The sequence below is a fragment of the Somniosus microcephalus genome, chromosome 3, assembly GCF_052327205.1.
Source record: "Somniosus microcephalus isolate GS21.2 chromosome 3, FLI_Smic_1.0, whole genome shotgun sequence".
Taxonomy (NCBI): domain Eukaryota; kingdom Metazoa; phylum Chordata; class Chondrichthyes; order Squaliformes; family Somniosidae; genus Somniosus; species Somniosus microcephalus.
The window spans coordinates 275,293,088-275,312,004 of NC_140989.1; the positions used below are offsets into that span (position 1 = coordinate 275,293,088).

The window sequence follows — 18,917 nt, forward strand, 5'->3', positions numbered from 1 at the left end:
ATAGCACCATTCATGACCTCAGGACGTCCCAAAGCACTTTACAACAAATCAAGTACTTTTGAAGTGTAGTCACTGTTGCAATAAATTACCAATGTTGCCTTAAAGACTCTGCATGCCTGAAGTTCTTTTCATAATGATCATGAGATTACAAGCACAGAGATCTTCCCCCACCAGTCAGCAATGCTGAATCATCTCTGGCCAGTCCAACATTTGCTTCTACAGACTTTGGAAATTAACCCTTTAAAATTGTTTCAGATTTGATGATGGCTATTTCTGATTATATCTTCCTCCCAGAACACTTGCCATTTTGTTTGATTTTACATTTTAGAAAGGGACTAAGTAGTGGAGTGGGATTAAGTGGGTGTCCAGCCTACAGCTCCAGGGTAATGTGTGGCTCCTAAGCCCTAACAATATAGTCATTGAAACCCAGGCAACTCAGTCCTATTTGTGCTTATATTTCTTCCTTGCTGGTTTGTCTTGTTTGAATCTTGTCAGCTTAGGTATTTGGAAAGAGCTGTTGTTAGTGTTGTTGCCTCTCTGATGGATAAATCTTAAATCAGAACACCAAGATCTGTTAATATCAGCAACTTGAGATAAATGCAAATTAACAGGAATATGGATTTAAACTTTATATGTGGCCTTGAGACTATATGATATGGACCTATGCAGCTCATTGCTTGGACACCCCTGGTTTAAACATGGTCTTTTCACCTCACAAACCCACACTTAAATGTGGCACAGACAGATGGCTGATGCTGTTTTTTACAGAAGCTGTTCAGAATCTTGTGTGAAAGGAGTGTGGATAATTTCATACCAGCTCCCAGTATCTGAATCAAGGCCCAAATGCTCCTTCCATATTTGGGTACTTTCACACAACTGCCACAAGAAATGGAAATGTTACACTGGAGGGCGCCCTTATGAGATTGAAATTCCTTGATTGGAGTAGCGAGAGGGAACTATACTTGCAGTCAATCTGAGCTGGGAATGGTGGAAAAACTCATTGGTTAGAGGGACAAAAATTTTCCATTCCTCAGCATTGTTAATGTGAGGGCAAACAATAATTTGGAATATTATGCCAAGTCCTTAATTACAAGAAGCAAACATACCACAATGGTCCAAGTTCCACTGCCGTCTTTCCTGGCATACTTCCATGACAGTCACAGGGCAGCTGACGGTATGCACTCTCTGAAAGAACAACACTCAATCAGTTTGAAAACAGACCGATGGTTTGTTACTAGACAAAAAGCATTGTCGTAAATCAATTTTCAGAGTGGTTACAGTGTTTATATCGTATAGTGTTGACTCAAAACTTATACGGTCATAAGACCACATCCAGTAAATGTTTTGATACATCAGAAACCCATGAAGAGAAGTGTTTAATGCATCTGGTTTTTTGGGAATGTTGCCTGTAAAAATGCACAACTTCTTACTGATTTTTAATGGCATCATCAAGCTCCAATAACTGCTTCTGACACTAGCAATTTTGTTCAGTGGGACACAAACAATAATGTAGCGGGAAGCCTTCAGCTTTACTCACAGCTGTAATTCAGATATAGTTATCCTTCAGTTAAAATCTACCATGGGACCTGTGGACAAAACTGAAATGCTGTAACACAAGCTTTCTTCTGATGAATATTTACTGTTTACATAGCTCACTTGTGACATAACAGGCGGAGCCAGATGCAGCATCATTACAATGCTAAGTGGACCCTTATAAAGTACTGGGAGGACTTGAATGATTAACAGTACGATTGTCGACCAGAATGTCCACAAACAAACACAGCATGGGCTACATCTTCCATCATTTCAGTGGAAGGAAAATTCATGAAATAAACAAGGAAGAAAATAAAATATTTTTAAATAAGCTTGTTGCGCAGCCTTTTATTGAGGTAAGTCTTACCTTCCAGCATGTGGCACTTTTTGTAGAAGACCCGCTCTTCACACCACTGACAATGGATCAGGCGGCGTATTTTCTTCAGGCTTTCGTCTGCCTGGGAGGGACCTCGAAGCACCCGCACCACCACCAGAACAAAGTGCTCCAGAGCTACAGCAAACAGAACTTCAATACCTTTATTACAGCGTGCAGCAGCCCTGCAGGAAAACACCACACACCGCATAAGAAAATACAGCAAAACAGTGAGGAAAAAGTACCCCATATTCTGCTCCTACTATCTTTACCAGACAACTTTAGAAAGGTACTGCAGCAACTGTAAACTACACAATGGGACCAACAAAATCACCACAGAGCATCAGTTGGATGTTGGTATGATGCAGATCCAGCGGTGGTATAACTGTCAACCAACCCATTTTCTAGATAAGGTGTTCTTTCATGCATTGTGCAATGATAATATTACACACACCATTGCACTGTTGCATGAGATAACACAGCACTGCATCATAGCAGAGCCAGTGTACAAAACCAGAATACAGCTCCGAATCAAGAGGAACAGTAGAGATGAAACAGACTTTAAACCGCTTCTCAATTCCCTAACTCAGATAAAACAAAATGGATCAGCATTAAAAGGATGGAAAAGTATCCCTCAGTTACAACATGAATGGCACTGTATTGCAAATTCAATCATTACTGCTATGCCTTCAATTAAAAAATACAATTTTAGTGAAGCAAAACCGTATTCCATTTTCACCCGCTGAACAAGAAGGGTTAACGTACTGTTAGCTTACAAGAATTTTGGTACATTTGAATGGACTACAAATCATCTTACACCATGTAAGCATTCTAAATTGAATGCTTTTGACCAGAACGTGAGAAACGGTACATTTTATTGATGCAAATATTAAAACAAACATCTTACTGCTAAAGGTTTTGCGGCTGTATGACTGTAGGGTCCCTTTTTGATTTCTGATTGGCCCGTACTAACCACGATTTGTCATGTGGTTAGCAGGGAACCTTCAGACCCGAGAACCACATTCAACAATAAATGCAGAGGCATTCAGGACTCTAACACACCAAAATCTGCAAACTGAAAGACCAACCATTTAAAAGTTGTAACTAAAAAAATCAAGTAACTGGGCCTGATTAGGGCTTTTGGACAAGCCTAGGACTCAAATTATGCAACCAAAAAAAATTGACGCCACTTGCTGTGCTGTTTACCAGATCAACGTGTATCACAGCAGAATCAAGAGAGTACAAGGTCATGAAATATAGTGTAAAGAATCAACCTAAAAGTCAACAGGATCTGCAAATAAACAGTTTATGTTTATAATGAAGTCAGTTAGATTTACATTGGTAACAGTGACGGCCAAAGCTGCATTTGAATTTCTAATTTAACTGAGCATGACCCAAAGAATTGGGACATTCAAGTATGAAACCATTCACCGCCGCCAATTTTGAACATTACATTACTTATTTACCGGAATGGTACCAGGGATGAGAAGCTGGGATTGTTCTCCTTAGAGCAGAGAAAGTTAAGGAGAGATTTAATAGAGGCATTCAAAATTATGATGGGTGTTGATAGAGTAAATAAGGAGAAAGTGTTTCCACTGGCAGAAGAATCAGTAGAGGACACAGATTTAAGGTAATTGGCAAAAGAACCAGAGGTGAGATGAGAATTTTTTTTTACACAGCGAGTTATTATGATCTGGAATACGCTGCCTGAAAGGGTGGTGGAAGCAGATTCAATAGTAACTTTCAAAAGGGAATTGGATAAATACGTGAAGGGGAAAAGTTTGCAGGGCTCTGGGGAAAAGAGCAGGGGAGTGGGACTAATTGGATAGCTCTACGTAAGAGCCGGCACAGGCACGATGGGCCGAATGGCCTACTTGTGCGTTGTAAGATTCTATTGATTGAATTATGTAAGTGAATTGTGCTTTACGTTCATTATAGTCTTAGAATGTGTTGCTGCACTACCAAATGCACCTGATTTTAGTCTAGTGTGCACCAATTATAAGGAATTGTTCTACAAAGGTTTATGTCTAAATGCTAACTGGTCTTTTCACAATTTGATTGACCTACTGCGCATTTTCAGGATGCCCTGCTTTTAAAATTGGCTGAATGTATTTTGACAGATATTGTAACAGCTGTAAACAAGATATTTAATCCTTTCAGCCACGTCAAGAACAACATTTTCATCTCTGGGATCAGACGCAAATAAAAGTGATATTTTCTGCTTCAGTTGCACATGCCTGTGGGCTCAGGGACTTTAGCTGTATGTACTTGGCTTGCCCATGTTAATCACAATTCAGACAGTGCGTTTTATATTTTCATGAAAAAAGTAGACAGGTGAAGAAAATGCAAAGAACGACTCATCACATAAAAGATATCAGCATTGTGTTTCCAGTTACAACTGATTCCTCCTAGATATAGGCCTAGAAATTCAGTTGTTTGCGCCAGCCGCTAGCGCCTTAGGAGGAGGAGAAGTGGGGTGCTAAGCGGCTAGCGCCCGGGCGCAGCGCGATCTGCGCCTCTCGCGAACTTCAGTTAAGATTTAGCGGCGGTGCAAAACCTTTGCGCGCGCTCAGCTGCGCGCGCACATCCTGACGTCATTTCATGGTGCAATGCTCTTTGTGCGCCCCAAACCGGAAATTCAGTGGCGCCGGCCTATTGTGCGCCTGGCGCCCCTAGCGACTGGTAGAGGGGAACGGTTCCCAGTCGCTGCGGGGCGTGGGGGCGCTAGTTAAAGGGGACTCCTCCTGCAGTATAAATGGCAGCCATTTTGCACCACTCCTTCTTTGTGAGAGACGGATCTTTGGAGAGTGACAAAGGTAGAGAGCTTTCTGGTTTGGCTCAACACTCGCACAGGTACTTGTGGCTTCAGGCCACAGCTTTGCACTTGTCTTTAACTTCAGAGTCATAGCATTGATTGGAAACATATAATGGGTGGAAACGTTGGGCTTCTCCATTGCATTCAAAGGGCTCAGAGACGCCATGAGAGAGTGCCAGTCATGGCCAGACGGAGAAGGGGCAACAGGCGTCGGCAAAGGAGGCCTTACCCACCCAGGGTATACCGCCAGCAGTTCTCATATCTGAACATGTCTGAGGAGCAGTGTGTTCGGAGGCTGCGATTCAGAAGGGCGGTGGTCACTGAGATCTGCCACCTGCTTCACGGAGATCTGCAGCCACAGCTGAGGAGCAGGACGTCTCTGTCGGTGGCAGTGAAGGTGACGGTGGCTCTCAACTTCTATGCCACCGGCTCCTTCCAATCCGCTACTGGGGACATTTCCAACATCTCCCAGTTTGCGGTACATTGCTGCATCCGCCAGGTGACCAATGCCCTTTTCAGAAGGAGACGTCAGTTCATCTCTTTCCCCATGACCGTTGACAAGAAGCAACAGCGTGCAATGGGCTTTGCAGCATTAGCGGGCTTCCCCATGGTGCAGGGCGCCATTGACTGCACACATGTGGCTTTGTGGGCACCTCTAGAGAATGCCGAGGATTACCGCAACCGGAAGGGCTACCATTCGCTCAACGTGCAGTTGGTGTGTGACCACAGGCAGCTCATCCTAGCTGTCAATGCCCGCTTTCCAGGCAGCAGCCACAATGCCTTCATCCTGCGCCAGACTTCTGTGGCAGACATGTTCGAGGCCCAGCCTCACCCACGAGGATGGCTTCTCGGGGACAAAGGCTATCCTTTGTGCACCTGGCTGATGACCCCGCTCCGTGCGCCCAGCACCCCTGCTGAAGAGGGATACAATGACAGCCATCAAGCAACCAGGAACATCATTGAGCAAACAATCGGCGTGCTGAAGCAACGGTTCCGCTGTCTGGATCGTTCCGGGGGAGCCCTACAGTACTCGCCTGAGCGAGTCTCCCATTTCGTTGTCGTGTGCTGCATGCTGCACAACCTGGCTATCCGCAGGACTCAGCCACTGCCAGCAGACATTGGAGGACCACCAGAGGAGGAGGAGGAGGAGGAGGAGGAGGAGGAGAAGGACCAGCACAGGAGGGAGGCAGAAAGTGCAAGGGCTGCCCGTCGGCGGCTTATTGCAAGTCGGTTCTAGGCCCCCTCTCAGGGAATGGCTTGTGCCAAAGGCAGAAGATGAATGTAGCCGCTCCACAAGCCCTCAGCCGAGCAGGGCAACCAGGACTTCCAAAAGAAAGCATGGACAGTGCGATTTAAGAATTTTTTTTACTATGATACCTCTGTGCCCTTCCCACGACAAACTAATGGAGAGAAACCCCCCCCAAAAACACAAATACACCAGTCTCGGCCTTTACAAGTAAAACAAATATACCAGTCTCGGCCTTTAAATATGAAACAAATATACCAGTCTCGGCCTTTAAATGTGAAACAAATACACCAGTCTCGGCCTTTAAATATGAAACAAATACACCGGTCTCGGCTTTTAAATATGAAACAAATACACCAGTCTCGGCTTTTATAAGTAAAACAAAACATTTGGCCACACCTTCTACTTTTTCCCCTGCGAGGGTGATCCGTTTCGCTTCCGTGACTGGCCCCTACCCGCCCTGCAGCTCCTCCTCAATGGGACCCCAGTGGCTGCAGCAAGGCTGGGGGAAGGCTGCTGAGGGTCAGATGGTGAGACAGCAGATGCCCTTGGGGGTCGGCCTGGACCAGCTCTGGACCTGGAGGGGCCAGCTGCTGACTGCTCCAACTCTGCTTGGGCGGCAGCAGTCTGTCCAACAGCTGGTGGCAGCTGCAATGGAGGAGTGACAGTGTTGGCTGCAGGAATGCTGCCAACCTGACAGATCACAGACACTCCCTGGTCGGCTGAGACATTGGCACGCGCACAGGCCAGCACTGCAGCATGCGCAGCAATCTGCTGAGGCACAGACTGCTGGGCTGCTGCGGCACAGCGAGTGCCCCGGCGATGCCTGGCCGATCCAGCGAGCGTGGCAGCAGTTAGTGCCCGTGTGGCCCTGGTCTGTGTCTGCATGACAGCAGCCAGTGAATGCACGGCACGACTGAGCACTTGGCTAGAAGCCGCCTGTGAAGCAGCGAAGTCCTGCTGACTCCTAGCCTGTGCTGCCGCGATGTCCTGCAGACTCCTGGCCTGTGCTGCACTGAATTGTTGCAGACTCCTGGCCTGTGCTGCACTGAATTGTTGCAGACTCCTGGCCTGTGCTGCCCCAAATTCCTGCACACTCCTTGCCAGTGACTCTATGGAGTCAGGCATCCTTGCCACTGCAGCCATGAGCTCAGTGTGCCTGCGCTCAGCCTGGGCACCCATTTCCGCTAGGAGCCGCACCTCCTCTGCGCTCACCGTAGCAGGACTGGAGGCCGCACTCGCCCTCCGGGGAGAAGGCCGCCGAGCTTCCCCACCCCTCCCGCGTTGCTGCAGCCCGCTGGTCCCCGGAGCTTCACTATCCTCCGACCCTTCCCCCCTGCTCCCCTCCAGGGAAGACGTGTCACCATCATGGCCATGGGCTGCCTCGGCTGAGGGTGTCCCTGATGGGCTGGCTTCCTCTTCCTCCTCCTCTATGTCTGACTCGGACACAGTGCCAGCTTGAGGGGCCGCCTCCTCACCTGGCGAGTCACCATCTGAAAGCAGGGAGGCACAAGAGTTGCTTTAGAGTGAGGACAGGGCAGCAGCGAGGGAGGCATGAGTGCTGCTGTGCACTGCATTGGTTCGATAGTGGCAAAGGATGCTGGCGTGAGGCGCAAGTGGAAAGGGAGAGGTCAAAAAGGTGATGACCTTACCATTGGTGCCCAGGACAGGGTCAGCATCTCCAGTGGCGATGGGGCCACTCAGCCGGCCTGCCATGATCCGCTCCACTCGCTGCTCGAGGTCGCTCAGCACGGCCTCCCCCGGTCTGTCGCTGCTGTCTTCTGTTATGCGCCAGCTTGGCCTGCAAGAGAAAGGACCGACTCTAAGTACAGTGTCAAGCCCTGATCTTGCCCACACTGCCTCCCATGTTCGATTAGCCCTGACAGTGTCAAGCCCTGATCTTGCCCGCACTGCCTCCCATGGTCGAATAGCCCTGACAGTGTCTAAAGTCCTGATTGCGCAAGTGCTTTTCATGACAGTCCCATAGCTGCTGGATGAGGGCTGGCCATTAGGGCTTTCAGACCTGTTTGGCCATAAAGTGAGGTGCACATGCAGGGATGAGGAGGATACTGGAAAGGGTACTCACCCTGACAACCCGAGTGAGGTCGTTGAATTTTTTCTGGCACTGGGTTGGTGTCCTGCCAACCACGCTGTTGGACGTGACCCTGTTTGCCACATCCCTCCATGCTTTCCGATATTCGGCGGGCAGCGGCCTCCTGCCACCCTCAGGGAAGAGGATATGGCGCCTGCGGTCCACTGCGCCAACCAGCAGCCTCAGGTCACCCTCAACGAAGCGCTGCGCTCTCTCCCTGGCCTTCTCCATTCTCCTGGGCGTGGAGCTGTTCCAGAAGCAGTGTTCAGGCCTTGCCTTAGGGCTGCAGTGTGCAGGGCGTGGCAGCCAAGCAATTCCACCCTCCCCCTTTAAGTGCTGACCGGCGCCTGACTGTCTGGCCTCAATGAGCAACTCGCCGCACCTGCGCTGCGCCCGCCTTCGGTGTTTGCGCCCCGGATCGCCGGCTTAGCGCCTAATGATAGTCGTGCATCGCCTGCTTTAGCGCAGCAGCAACCTCTTGGGGCGATGCAACTGAATATCGGCGAAGGTGGCGCTAAGTTGCGCCGGGCGCAAAAGTTAGCGAACGCCATGCTGTAGCGCCCCAAACGTGGCTATACTGAATTTCTAGGCCATAGGGCCTACAACAAAAAAAACTGCTTTCCCCTAAAATTCATATTTACATTATAGATATCAACTAAGAATATTGTACACTTCAGTACAACAGAACTTCAGCTCTCAGGCCTCCAGGTGTCCTGGATACATTAGTTTATCAGGCACCATTTTGCTACATTGTAAAGTATCACAGAAATGAGAAGCAAATGGCATGCGAGATAAACAGGATAAACGGTGGCTGCAAGAGAACTCAATCGAAACAAGAGGTAGCAGAATGAGCATCCTAGCTAGAAAACAAAACTGCTTCAGATGGAATGAGTGGGACTGTATCACTGGGGAAAACCCTTTCTGCACAACTCTCTTGTGACAAACAAATGTCAGCATAAATGATTCATCATCCAAGAAATTAAATATACCCATTTCTGGCTTATTTTGAATATAGGGAATAGGGTCATTGCTGGTACAAATCACAGCTGAGGTTCTATGCTCGACTCAACACAGTCACTCAAACAACCCCACCACAATGTGCTGTCCTTGGCCAGGATGCCAACTGAAAAAACAGATGGATAACAATGATATATTTTACACACACAGGCTGAGTTCACCTTAGGTCAGCGATACTTATTTAAACTAAAGAGGGATAACAAACATGTTTAGATGTGAGAGGTATTTAGTATAGAAAAGTTTAGGAAAATGTACACAGTTGTTTTAAAATTATTCTTAAACTGAGCAGCCTAGATAGCTACTCGAGATGCTTTCTGTATTAACCTTGTGTGTTTTTATACCAGAAGTTAACGGAAATTAGGAGTACCTTGCCACAGAAGCAATGACCATTCTGGCTGCCACTTCTTTATAGTACTCGGTCCGGACAATGTTACAACCATAGTGGCGCATGGTGACATTTAAGGCCTTGCAGTATAATGTACTGATGTCCGTGGATGTCACAGAAACGATTCCAAGATTCCTCACATTTCTGAATGCAGCATCAAAGTAATTTATTGCTGTTCCGAATGGGTCCAAGTGTCTGTCACAAGGGAAAAAATACACACTACATAATACTCAATGTGAGTTACCACCGTTTAATATCTGTCTTCTTCATTATTTGACAACTGCAAGAAAGCTTTTTCAAAATGTTTTATACAATTCCCTCCTGCTGCCTCTCCCCATGAGTCCACCTTTCAGATGGGAGGCAGGTCAGGCTAGACTGATGCAGGGTCGGCCCAAGGTGCTTCTTCACATAGGAGCGTACTGATGGCGAAGAGCAAGAAGAGACAACCAACAGACAAAAAGTTTGGTTTTGCAGAGACTTTAAAAGTAGGTACAAGGGTAGTAAGGCTGGGTTTTAGTAATGGAGTTCCAGAGAGTAGGGCCAGGGTGATTGATAATGCAATACTAGTAAAGCAGTTAAAAGATCAACCAGCAAGAGATATGCTTCTGTGAGGGTGTACTGGTCCCAATAGATCCTTCTTTTTTCCCCTCTCCTGCCCAATCAAGATCAAAATGAAAGTTCCACAGCAAAGAACTGGAGAAACACACCCTCTGAAAGCAGTGAGTTCAAGTTACTGTTGAAGCTGGGTTTTAAACTTGACCCTTCTGAAAGTGCAATGTTTTGCTTCCTTCAAACTCATTGTGAGTAATTTTAACTTTTGCAAATGGCGTAAAACGCGCAGTATCGCATCAGTCACCCATTATACACCCTGTCAAATTTTTGTTTCCACTGACACCAATGCTGTATAATGGGCAACAGATCCAGTAACGGCAATTTCACGTCATGGTCGAAAGTTAAAATTATCCCCATCGTGCGTTAGAGGGTGGTGCAGCAATGAGATTTCTCAAGTGCCAGAAACCCAACACTACAAACTAAAAATGTGTATAATCCACAAAACTTAAATTAACTCTATTGCAAACAAGTCACAGAAAAGCAAGCGAATGCATTTACTAACTTTGAGATGCAATTTTGTTCGGTACCTCACCAATAACTTGACTGGGTGTCAACACAGAGGTCATTTTAATTAATTTTCACTGTGCTGAACAAGGTGGAGCAGAATACACTTTTAATAACTATGAACAGACCCATAACAGACAACATTTGCCTGCAATAAAAATATTTTGCCTTCAACTACAGCTTCTCTGTACCAACAATTGTCAACAGTGATTTTCCACAGCATTTGCCAAATCATATAGTTTTGGAAATAAATCACTCCAAAAATTACTACAGTTTGCCAGGATATTTAAATTTAGACGAATGATGATTTTTGTTTGCTGAGATTGTTGCCAAGTACCTCACCTTGCCGACCTATGTTCATTTGTAACACTATCTTTTATTAAATGTAGAAACTGAATCACAGACATCAATGACTTTTTAATGAGCGTGTAGCTGTTGTGATCAGTTGCAAATTATGAGATCACACAAGTGTTAATTAAAATTCTCTCTTCACAGAGGAGCAGCAAGTTTCCAATCCTGACCAGGCTTTAGGGAAAGGCAGTCAGTGGAGTTATTTTCCTACAGGGAACTGGAAAAAGTGATGAAATACGCCAGGCTGCTCAAGGTAAGCTTGGAGCAGGTTGCCCCTCTGATTATACACTTAAGTTCCCCACAAGTATAGTTAAAATATTTTTTTTCCTTTTATTTGGGAGTTGGACCGAACTCATCAGTCTGCGTATTGATTTATGTACTGGATAATTTAACAATCGCAGTTCTACCCTTTTTAATAATAGCACCATGTACGTTAATATTCATTTCTTAACTAAGCTGAACTGTGCTGTTAACTGAAACCTTCCACTTTGTTTGCCACTGGTTTACTAGTGCTTGCTACTGAAATCTGCTCTCAGAGACATAAACCCATGGGGATTTTGCCGTGAGCTGCATAGAAATAAACCAGGTCTTCAATGTGCTTTTTATTTTTTAATTCCCGTGTTTTTCTCCACCTTCTTTAGGTCCCTTCCACAGTTACAGTATTCAGGTTTCTGGCAATGTTGCCCTCAAGCTGCCTATTAGGAGTTGCACGAGGACAGCTTGAGACCCCAAATCCTCTGATATCAAATTGAATCAGTCCCTGAATTTCACTTGCGATGTTCCTCAGAACTTGCTTTGTGGGAAACTGGAGGTGCGAACTTTCAGCCTTTCCTGGTACAACATATTGCAGCCCCAGTATTCTATGACACCATGCTACCCTGTAAAATCCAATTATGTTTCTTAAAAATAGAGAAACTTTTTGTCTGACAAGTAGAGTATTACACTTTTTAAATGTAAAGCCTGGGTTTAAAATTTACTCTTGGTATGTGAACAGAAAAAATAAAATATCGTAACTTCCTCGGTAAATTTTGACAATATAAATGTTTCACTCACATGAAGTCAAAAGCTCTCAAATGCATGAGTACATTGGCATCCATTTGTGTGACTTCAATAGTCCCCAAAATATCCTCAGTTTCCTCAACATCATCGTCATCCTCCTCCTCCTCTTTGCTGCTCATCAGCACCTTCATCCGGTTTAGATGACAATTTTCTCGAATCATTTTCACAGAGCCCTCGTTTATGTCATTTATGGTGACTCTCACTGCATCTCCAAGGTGCTTGGCCCACTGTAACCCCATGATTCCTTCAGAAACAGAATAATGCAGTTGGGTTTCAAAGTAACAGGGTTTTAGGAGGAGAAAAGTGACAACTTTATTAGTGGGTACTCTGATTAAGACAAGATGGTGGGGCAGTCTGGGCCAGAGAGGTAGTCCACAATTGTGGTCAATACCACTCTGCGATCAACTGACAGGGAAGCAAAGCAAGTAATATCATGAGCAAAAACAAACTGGTTATTCATCTCAGTTGCTGTTCGTGGGATCTTGCTGTGTGCAAATTGTTGACCATGTTTAACAACACAACAGTGACCACACTGCAAAATAAATTAACTGGATGTAAGGAGTTGTGGGTTGACTTGAGGACATGATGGGGCATCATATGAATGAAAACTCTTTTTATCTATGAGCTTTTCTTTCCTTTCCCAGATGTGACTGGTCCACTGTCATGAGGCGCTACAGACCGCTGAACATTATCTAACACAGGATGGTTAGAGTGACACACAACCCTAGGGCTCAAATCACAAAATTGTAGCTGGAGTCAACTGCTCTACCACTTAACCTACTTTACAGCATCTGTCAGATATTTAAAAAAATTCCAAACTAAATTCATTTTGTAGGTGCACAAGAAAATTTTAACAAACTGCACCAACAAAAGACAGTTTCAGCTTGAGCCCCCTGACAACATATTACATACAGCATTCACACCCTGCCTTTAATCCAGTGATGTACTTTGTTTTAAAAAAAAAGACATTCAATGAGTGCATCAACAATTCAAAAGAGTAAAACATCCTTTTTTCTTACATCTGATTTGGCTCCTACCATCACAAACAACTCACTCTGCAGCTCCGTGACAAATAATGAATAAAAGAAAAGACTTGCATTTATATAGCGCCTTTCACGACCTCAGGACGTCCCAAAGCGCTTTACAGCTAATGAAGCACTTTTGAAGTGTAGTCATTGTTGTAATGTAGGAAATGCGGCAGTCAATTTGTACACAGCAAGATCCCACAAACAGCAACGTGATAATAATGACCAGATAATCTGTTTTAGTGATGTTGGTTGAGGGATAAATATTGTCCAGGACACCGGGGATAACTCTCCTGCTCTTCTTCAAAATAGTGCCATGGGATCTTTTACATTCCCCAAGAGGGCAGGTGGGGTCTCATCTGAAAGATGGCCCCTCTGACAGTGCAGCAACTCCCTCAGGGCTGTACTGGAGTGTTAGCCTAGATTTTGAGTTCAAGACTCTGGAGTGAGACTTGAACCCACAACTTTCTGACTCGGGGCGTGAGTGCTACCAACTGAGCCACAGCTAAAAACACAAATAAACCAAAAATACATTTTCACAAAGCAATGAATAAAAATGTTGCGTAGGGGGAAAACTTTTGTGACAATGGATGACATATTGATCTAACAATGAGGTAGGTCTGCAAAACCCACTTATGTGGAAAAACACAAGATCACCCCATTTCTGTCAAGAATTCTGCAATTTGCAAAAATCAACTGAAAAAGGATATCAGACAATAAACACCAAGCCTTTTTAAAACTTGAATCAGTCGACATTTAATCAATACTTCGGCATTATTTAAATATCACTTATCATACACCAAGCATCAAAAATGTTTCATCAATTTGATGAATTCAATTTTGCCCTGTAATATTTTTCAAGAAAACAGCAATCTCTCTCTCAAAACACATCTGCATCATGGGATCTACAGGCAAAAGTAATTGGTTGGGGGCGGAGCAATTTGATATACTTCTATCAATTTGATATATTAGGAATGCTTTACTAGCAATGTCCAGAGCATGAGGACAAGGCTCAGAGCCAAAATATCCACAGGGCTAGTTCCCAATGAGGCGCCAAGTAAAGGCCAAACAATTTCACAAAGGAATAGAATAGAACAGAAAATGTGGAGAGTGGGTCGCCATAGAAGGCTCCCACCTCCCCTCATAGCTGATACCTGGGATGGCAGGAATGACGTATGAGGAGAGATTGTGTTGATTGGGCTTATACTCACTGGAGTTTAGAAGATTGAGAGGGGATCTCATCGAAACCTATAAAATTCTGTCAGGCCTGGACAGACTAGATGCAGGAAGGATGTTTATGATGGCCGGGGAGTCCAGAACCAGGGGTCATAGTCTAAGGATAAGGGGTAAGCCATTTAGGACTGAAATGAGGAGGAATTTCTTCACCCAGAGAGTGGTGAACCTGTGGAATTCTCTGCCACAGAGGGCGGTGGAGGCCAGTTCATTAAATATATTCAAAAAAGAGTTGGATATATTTCTTAAGGCTAAAGGGATCAAGGGATATGGGGAGAAGGCAGGGACAGGGTACTGAATTTGGATGATCAGCCATGATCTCATTGAATGGCAGAGCAGGCTCGAAGGGCCGAATGGCCTACTCCTGCTCCTATCTTCTATGTTTCTATGTATCAACAGGAGCTCAGCAGCTGATCATCTGCCTGCCTTCTTGGTAGGGGGCAGTATATTTGGCGTGGAGAGGCCTGGAGAGAGGAAGAGGAATAAATGCTGGAACATTTTGTAAAAAAGCCTTTTAGTGATCTCCACTAAAGATTAAGGAATATATCAGCGAAGTAAAAAGTCGTAAGTGGAAAATTACAGTCTTCACAAACCTGTGGCTCCAAAAGCATCTAAACATTCCAGTGGTTTGCGCTCTTGAGCCAGAACAGCAAGAGTACAGAATATTAATTGTCTGTAACATAAACAGTATAGCAAGTGAGCAACAAGCAATTTTTTTTGATACAGGAATTTAAGGTAGTTTGTGAAAGTTATTCGCTGACAGGACACAGGTAAAAATGATTAGTCATCAGCTAAAAATGAATGCATGGAGACATAAAATTATCCCTTTTACTAAAAGGATTATTCACATGGTGTACCATGTACAGGAAACTCTTTTTTATCCGGCACCGACGGGACCGGCGTGGTGCCGGTTGATCAAAAAGTCCGGATTACAGAGAGGTATACTTACCAAGGTACGAGAGCCCTGTACACGGCCACAGGTGCAGGAGCCCCGGTTACACGGCACTTGTGCAGGAGTCCCGGTTACACGGCCACAGATCCAGGAGTCCTTGTTGTACGGCCACAGGTGCAGGAACCCCGGTTACACGGCCACTAATATATAGTAAAACTTACCTGAACCGACTGCTGAGTTTTGCTGGTTAAGAGAGATTTCTGGATATCTAGGTGCTGGTTAAAAGAGAGTTTCCTGATATTACCTGTAGAATATTGCATCTCAACGAAAAAACCTTATTAACATGAAAAATAATGAGATTTACGCCAGAATTCAGGATCATTAAAGTGCAAAAGAAGTCACATATTTACTTTAGTCAGCAATCTGTCCAATTTACTTGGTAAACATGCTTTGCCATCACCAAATTTATACAGTACATACATTATTAAAACATACAAAACAATCGTGCTCTAACTTAACAGGCAAGCCGAAGCTGCCCTCTGTAATTCATTGTTTAAAATAACAAGTCAGACACATCACCTGTTGGGTTTCATTTTAGGGTTAAAGAAAGAGTCTGTTTTTTGAGGAGTCGTGTGGTTTGGAAAAACATGAACATCGGTATCGACTTCTTTCATCACTTCAGTGGACGGCATTTGCCCACTAGTGGCTGAAACGGAGAAAGGCTGTTAGAAGAAATGCTGCACTGCACAGGAGGGAAGAAGCATTTTGGAAATGCAAGTGCTTAAGAAATTCCTTTTAAGGGATTAGGCCATGTACCTCCCTCTTCCCCCTTTTGGGCGAGGAAAGAAAATACATTGGATTAGTGAGATAATCATGTGAAAGATAATTAACTTAAGTTTTTACTGTCACTTTCCTCCCCTCTCCTCTTGATGGCATCAATTCCTTGCTGGTTTTCATTGGTGCCGTCAGCCTCCTGTACCTCACCAAAGTGGCCATTCTCCATCCATGAACCTCAGCACGGAGTATCAGCAGGCTGTTATACCACAGGGCATTATAACCAAGCTCAATCCTGTCCTCACTTGACATCCACACATGCTCACTTCCAGCAGGGGGGTCACTTGGTCTTAAACAGGCCTGGAAACTGGAGCCGATTTGCCCCTCACTAACCCAGGGTCGCTGAGACCAACTGTAGCATCTCTACTGTTGTCCTGGCTGATATAAGCAGCTGGATGAAGTTGAGGAAGGCCATCGGGCTCTTCTTCGCTCATCCATCTAGAAAGGCAGGGCCCGCGTCACAGCAACTAGTGCTTTCTTAAATGGTTTCAGGGTATTCACCTTCACTACCCTACAATTCCACTCTTTGTGTGAGGAACATCCTGACATTGGTCCTCAACTTGCTTTTCACTAGTTTGAACCTGTGTGATCTTGGACTACCTTGGTTTCCCCGATAGCTCAGTTGGCTGATGAAAATGGTCAGTCTTGTGGCTCTTCTCTGAACTGCTTCCAGGGGCTTAAATAGGATATACAGCACAGCAACAAGCCATTCGGCCCTTGGCTCCATATCCTTTTATACCTATTCAACCACAGAGCCACTGAGCTGAGCCAGATCCTGTTTTCACCGGACATCAGTACGGGCACATTTCCCAGCAGGACCCACTGAATAGCAACCGGGAGCAGGAGCCACGGTTGAGCTTTCAATTCCTTAGCCCAGAAGTGCTGAGGCCGACTAATGCCCCAGCTGCCACCTAGGTTGAGCACAGACTGGGTTAGCTGATCTCAACCGAGGTGGATGTTTGGGCATTAGTTGGTACTTGAACACCTGGGTTTGTATGGCTACATATTATAACAAGCGCCAAAAACAATTAATTCCTCTACAGATTTCCAATAACCCCAACCTACTTCACGCACCTCCAGTGAAACTGGCTTCTGTGTCTCCTTTGTTCAAGTGTCGTGTTATGTGGCTGATCATGTCTGTTCTGCGAGCAATGGTAGCTGAGCAGACAATGCAGTGGTAGTGCGCTCCAATCCTCACTGGGACCTGAAAGCAGCAAACTACATTAAAGCAAAAGTCTTGCCACCAAGAGTTTTGACATTTCTATTTTACACAAATTTACTGATATATTCTTTTCTCGCTGTGATCACCCACTCCGCGTTAATAGTGATGGCAAGTGAACAAGCGACAGCTTTCTCCATGGTAAGTCATGGAACAGTGCAAAACCTGACTTAACGCCAAGCATTTATTGGGAACACATTGAGAAACTTGGCTGACATTCATAAAAAATCACGTGTCCTGGAGAGCTAAACATCGGCACCTGAGAATAAGGCATCAGCAGGGAGACGTTTTTGGATTTTGAAGCAGCTTCTTTCATTCGCTTTATTTAATCATTGTTACATTGAAATGTTGAGTAGAGTCACATCCACACCAGAAAATAGGAGAGCAAAGTCACCCAGGCCACACTCATGTACATCACAACAGTGAAGGGAAGGGGGGGGAGGGGTGAAAGAAGAGGTAGAAAATACTAGTAACTTGCTTATATCTTAGGTTTATATTTTTGTGGTCATTCATTAATGTACAAGAGAATAATGAAGTCAGGAGCGGCTGAAAGGCAATAATCTCCTGAAGCATTCAGAGGGCATCAAAATATAAAAGCACTACTCAAACCGTCACCTATATCCTGACAAAATCACAGCACTGGAATTACTCCAATGGTGCTATTACATACCGCATAAATTATTGCAATTTTATTCAATTTTTATACATCCAGCAATGGGTGTTAGCTGCATATTTATAGCTTGGATGTCACACGTAGTTAATGAAAGATTATGAAATCTAGACTGAAAGATTGAAGATTGTGGTATAATTACCACAAGATTATCAAGTGATAGTCTAGTTACTTACTGGGAAATAAATATCAACACAGATGCAGGCCATTCAGCTCATCACACCTAGTCCGGCTCTTTAACTGGCCTCTACACTAACCCATTCCTCTGCTCCCCATTTCCCTTCACATTCTTCCTTTTCAAATATTATCCGATTATCTCTTAACCAATGTTAGTCTCTGGCTCAATGGTCACTTATGGTAAAGTTCTAATAATCCTCTGGGGGGAAAAAAAATTCTACCTGCCCTTTGTGTGTCTGTGAATGTATTTATAGATAATACACACATATTATACACATACATGCAAAATACATCAACAGACTGCACGAGATGCAAATTTGACATTTATTAATTTGACTTTATATTGCTGTTACCTGCTCTCCATTGAGGTTGGTTTTCATTCGTCGGCAGGACAAATGACAGATGCACATTCTGTAACCTGTTGTAAAGTGAATTCAGCAAGAATTAATAAGGGGAGAAACAAAAATTCTACACTGGACTCAATGTAAAATTAGCTAATAATTTTCTTGATTTTTTTTAAAAAATGGTGTGCTTTTATGCCAAATATTTAAATTAAAAAAAATACTTAATGTGAACAGCTTCTGCGGTGGGGGGGGGGGGGGGGGGGCGGGGAAAGAGGTGTCTTTTAGGCCACTCGCTCAACTGTTACTTTACAGCTTTCCATTATGAAGTGCTGAACAGCACCTTCCATTCAAATATCAGGAACTGACACGTGAGGAATCGAGGCCACAAACTGCCAATCTATCAGTCTCTGATACAGGACACCAATGTACTTTGCCATCTGACTAACATGAGACACGTCTCAAGTTTTCATGCCAAGTTCATATTATCCATGTCAATGCAGAAGGCAATCGACACAAATTCTGAGTACCCCGCGAGA

At 44.6% G+C, this 18,917-nt stretch overlaps 1 protein-coding gene across 2 annotated transcripts in view; it reads right to left on the bottom strand.

Moving 5' to 3' along the window:
- Positions 1 to 18,917, bottom strand: part of trmt1l (tRNA methyltransferase 1-like) — a 135,792-nt gene that overhangs the window by 41,322 nt on the left and 75,553 nt on the right. The window contains exons 5-12 of one of the 2 annotated variants that reach the window (XM_085982576.1): positions 18,391 to 18,455; positions 17,046 to 17,175; positions 15,717 to 15,843; positions 14,839 to 14,918; positions 11,982 to 12,231; positions 9,444 to 9,656; positions 1,901 to 2,091; positions 1,107 to 1,185 (exon numbers count right to left, since the gene is read on the bottom strand). In XM_085982576.1, the coding sequence (XP_085838702.1) occupies positions 1,107 to 1,185; positions 1,901 to 2,091; positions 9,444 to 9,656; positions 11,982 to 12,231; positions 14,839 to 14,918; positions 15,717 to 15,843; positions 17,046 to 17,175; positions 18,391 to 18,455 (1,135 nt within the window). The remainder of the gene's footprint in view (positions 1 to 1,106; positions 1,186 to 1,900; positions 2,092 to 9,443; positions 9,657 to 11,981; positions 12,232 to 14,838; positions 14,919 to 15,716; positions 15,844 to 17,045; positions 17,176 to 18,390; positions 18,456 to 18,917) is intronic. The other variant, XM_085982577.1, reaches the window with a different exon arrangement.